This window comes from Pundamilia nyererei, unplaced genomic scaffold, assembly GCF_000239375.1.
Source record: "Pundamilia nyererei isolate P.nyererei 1_Seehausen unplaced genomic scaffold, PunNye1.0 scaffold00041, whole genome shotgun sequence".
Classification (NCBI taxonomy): Eukaryota; Metazoa; Chordata; class Actinopteri; order Cichliformes; family Cichlidae; genus Pundamilia; species Pundamilia nyererei.
Genome location: NW_005187442.1, coordinates 452,488 through 456,590, shown reverse-complemented (window position 1 = coordinate 456,590; position 4,103 = coordinate 452,488). Strand labels below are relative to the sequence as shown.

The window sequence follows — 4,103 nt, the reverse complement described above, 5'->3', positions numbered from 1 at the left end:
CTCACAATTTCTTCTCCATTCTTCCAGCGCATTTAAGTTTAATTATTCATTTATTTGAGCTAAATAATAATCTTTTAAATACTTCCCAAATTTGTGTGTTAATCACAGTGTCTTAATCAGCCTTGTATCCCCACATATCCTCCGGCGCCGTGGGTTTTTGGTTTAGGCTGTCAGTGGAGTTTCCTGAGCACTTAGAGTTTAAAACGCTTCCTGTCTGGAGAGGAAGCGGTCTGCCAGGGAAATGAGTGCTTTGGTGCTTTGTGTAGCTGTGTATCAGACCTGCACTAAGTTCAGGAGGAGTTTGGGGCCATTTTTAATTACAGAACAGCTTCAGTTTATCTCTCTTTTTAGGGTGTCTGGTGTAAGAAACTCATTCAGTCATTATTCTGGCATTTCTTTGTACCCCAGCTTTCTGCCTTGTTATCTAGCATCTATAAGTGTATAAGTATGAATATGTAAAATATCAGATGCATTTTTGTCAACCCTTTGCTGCTTACAGAAATCAGCAATTACTGACCAAAGGTCTTTTAATGTCTCTATTTTTGAGGTATTTTGTTATCATCAGATGCTTAATTTTTGTAAGTCAGAAGAGTCCTATAACCACCCCGAAGCTGAATCAACATGATATCTCTGGAAGAGGGAAAAGGTGTAATAAAAAAGCTTCAAGCCAGTGCAATAAAGACAGCTAATAAAAATGGATTAAATGCGACGTGATGTTCTATCTCTGATCTAACTTTATCTGGTTGTTATTATTTGCTGTCAGAAACAATAAATCAAGTCAAGTCCCTTCAAAGGAGGGTCTTCAAAATGTAATTGATTTCCCGACAAGTCGTTGATGAATTCTGGTTGTGTGATCGGCAGCTCTTGGCTTTATCAGAGAGCTGCACTTCGGCTGTTGTTGCTCCTCTTCTGAGTAGCCAGCAGCGATACAGAGCCATACTCTATGCAAGAATTAATGAAACCTTATCTCTGTGCTTTACAATATTAATTTTCAGTTCATTCACCCAGGCTGTCTTCCTCTACGTTGGCACTTATCAAACCTCTCTTTAACCTCTAGGCACTTAACACAGCTGCTTAGACAGTTTGTTTGTTCTTTTTATTACTCAGAGTCTTCCTGATTCACAGGACAGGAACAGAGCTTGGGGCAATTTCTTGTATCCTGCGGATATTTTTAAAATTCCTTTTCTCTGTGTAGCACTTTATTCTGCAAACAGACACTTGGTATGTTTACTTTTTAAATTAGGGCACCTATTCAGCTTGTAATGCCACTTACTGCCCCCTAATGCACCCGGAAATAAGGTAAAATTAACTGCAGAGATTAAAATACATAAAAATAAACAAATGTTTCCATGTTTCTACTCAACACTCTAGTTTTCTGCTTTAACCACATTCTTGCAAAAACTTAAGAAAGCCTTAAATGCACCTCTGCACCCTCTTCATTCATGTGCGTTTCAGACTTACACAGTGTTCTCCATCTTTCACTCTTTTAATTTTCATCTATCTGCTTGAGATAACAAAAACTGACTCTCTGTTCCTTTTCTTTCTTACACCTCAGGTCCTTCATAGCAGCTCTTTAACTCTTTATCTTTGACTGTTTCATCAAGGCCAAAATCCACACCGATTAGCAGAATGTTGTTTTAGTTTGGTGTGGAGCACCTTACATAAGTGTCACATGGTCTGCTTTTCTAAGCCCACATCTAGTTGGATGAAAACACTGGTATGACAGCAGTGCGGCTCTTTTCAATAATGTAGGAGGAATATTGTCTCTCTCCCTCTCTGACACTGAAGTGGTGTTTATTTTCTGAAATAAAATTCAAAGGTTTGGGGGCTTTATAAGGTTCAAGAGAGTGTAGGAGTGAAGGCAAAGAGAGACAGGAACACTTGGAAGTGGGATTATAAACTAGAGTCATATTTGTGCATTGGTAAAATTATAACGATAAGCTTACGTCAAGCATGACATCTTTAAAACCTGAAGGTTTTGTGCTTTTGAATGTGTGAAAAGATACTTTCTGCACTTATAATATCTAAAATATCTGAGCCTGGCACAATGTATTTATTCCATTTACCCTCATTATTACAGCCAAACTGACAGGGACTGTAATTAACATTGTAGGTGTCTGTATGCGTTTGTGTGTCTCCCTGTGTATAGCAGCTGATGTGCCCACAAGCACACAAATAGACATCAACAGAGCTTCATAAAGGCTCAGATGCACAAAGCAAACTATCAGAACAAAGCAGAATGCACACTGTGGTGCAGGACCATTCATAAGCATCACAAAGCAACCAGGTGAGCACAACAACCAGGACGCATGAGTGAGTCAGGTTACTGTTCAATGAAAGGTTCCTTTCCCAATATAAACTCTGAGTAGACAACAGCTTTCATTGGCTGACACACATACTTTTAGCTCTAATAATGGAAAAATATGATTTTAATTTATATTTTTTACATTCTTCTGCAGTCTCTCTGTGTCGCACAGTGAGTCACACCGTAGTCATTTAATTGTCTGCATTTCTTTTCTGCCTCTGGCGACTCCACGCAGCTGTTTCATGTTTACATTTGTCAGGTACTTAAAGTATCATTTGTCTTTTCGCAGCTCTTTATGAGCTTTAATAAACGTCTCAGTGAACTGATGGATTCAGGTTGCTAACCTGCATCGGACAAGGCCAAGTGCACCCTTATTGAATTAAGTCACTTGTAGAACCACCTTAAGCAATTATAACTTGAAATTATTTTTTTCTGTATGACTATCAGTCTTTCACATTGTTGAGAAGGAATGTTTTCCCACTTTTCTTTACAATGCTGCTTCAGTTTGGGTTTGTTTATGCAGAGGTCTCCTAAGGTCCAGGTTTAGATTATATCTTGATTATTTTCTTTTTCAGCCATTCTGCTGTAGATTTGCTGCTGGATCAGTGTCCTGTTGCATCTCCAACACAGGAAACGCTTTACATATTTAAAACATTTCACTCTAGAATACTTTGGTATACAAGGGAGTTTATGGTCAACGCCAAGTCCTGTGGCTACAAAAAACAAAACAAAAAAAAAACACATCACAGTGCACAGAGCTTCAATAATCACTTACCTGCTTGCTACTTTGGATAAAGTCTTAAAACTAAATTGTTTCATAATTAATGCAGCTTTAAGTAAACACCAACTGACTGCTCTTTCTCGTGCTTTGTACGTGCCCCATGCAGTGAGCCCACCCACTCAAAGTGGGATGACAGCAGGCACAATGGTGTTACTGAACCAGGTTTTAATGACTAAATTCCTCCTTATTTTTCAGGTCTGTCCTTCTACAGTCGTGTAGCAGAGAACTGTGAGGAGGTGGCACACTTTAATGAGGTCAGTATCTTTATTTGATTTGTCATACAATAACCTGTGTCAATGGTGACCAATCAGCAATTGTTAAGAATCCAGAATTGGCTGATTTCACTGGCTGCAGGTTCTGTTATTGAATTGAGGTGGAAAAGGTGAAAAAAGACACATTGCTGGTAATCACTGAAATGATCACTGTAAGATTTTACATTTACAGGAATAAGGCTCTGTGTTGTTTATTAGTCATTTGATTTTAATATCTTTAAAAACAGTTTTATCCAAAATATTGACAGCTGTTTAATAAAATCTTTATTTAATTCAAATAAATTCTGGCACATTTTAAGGATGCTAGCCTTTACTTGAATTAAGTGATTCAGCTGAGTTATTCTCACTGTATTCAGTACAAGTGTACAAGCCTGCTGTGTTCGTGAGTAAGAACTTTATCCCCCAAAAGATGCCAAATGAATGTCGGGTGACATAGATAGAAATTTTGCCCTTTTTTGTACTTTGAAAATCCTGGTGTAGAGAAAAGATGGACAAAGTGCTTGACTCTATACCAGCATACAGAGTGCAAATAAAAGGTGAATACAAAGTGAAGCAATGTACATGCACAGCGTGTAAGAAACTGCTCTAAAAATAGAGGATCTATTGTTCAGTAATACCACTTCCTTTAAGAATGCAGTTGAATACTGTAAATGGAGATGCCTCAGAGGAAAACTGTTAGCAATACAAATGTACATCAAAAAGTACAGTTATAAGAAAGAAATGAAGGCCAAGGGATCAAGAGCGA

General features: G+C 38.0%; 1 protein-coding gene across 1 annotated transcript in view; it reads left to right on the top strand.

Moving 5' to 3' along the window:
• otofa (otoferlin a) overlaps window positions 1–4,103 on the top strand; it is a 76,802-nt gene that overhangs the window by 1,887 nt on the left and 70,812 nt on the right. Inside the window, exon 2 of the mRNA XM_013910317.1 lies at window positions 3,282–3,340. Coding sequence (XP_013765771.1) covers window positions 3,282–3,340 — 59 coding nt within the window. The remainder of the gene's footprint in view (window positions 1–3,281; window positions 3,341–4,103) is intronic.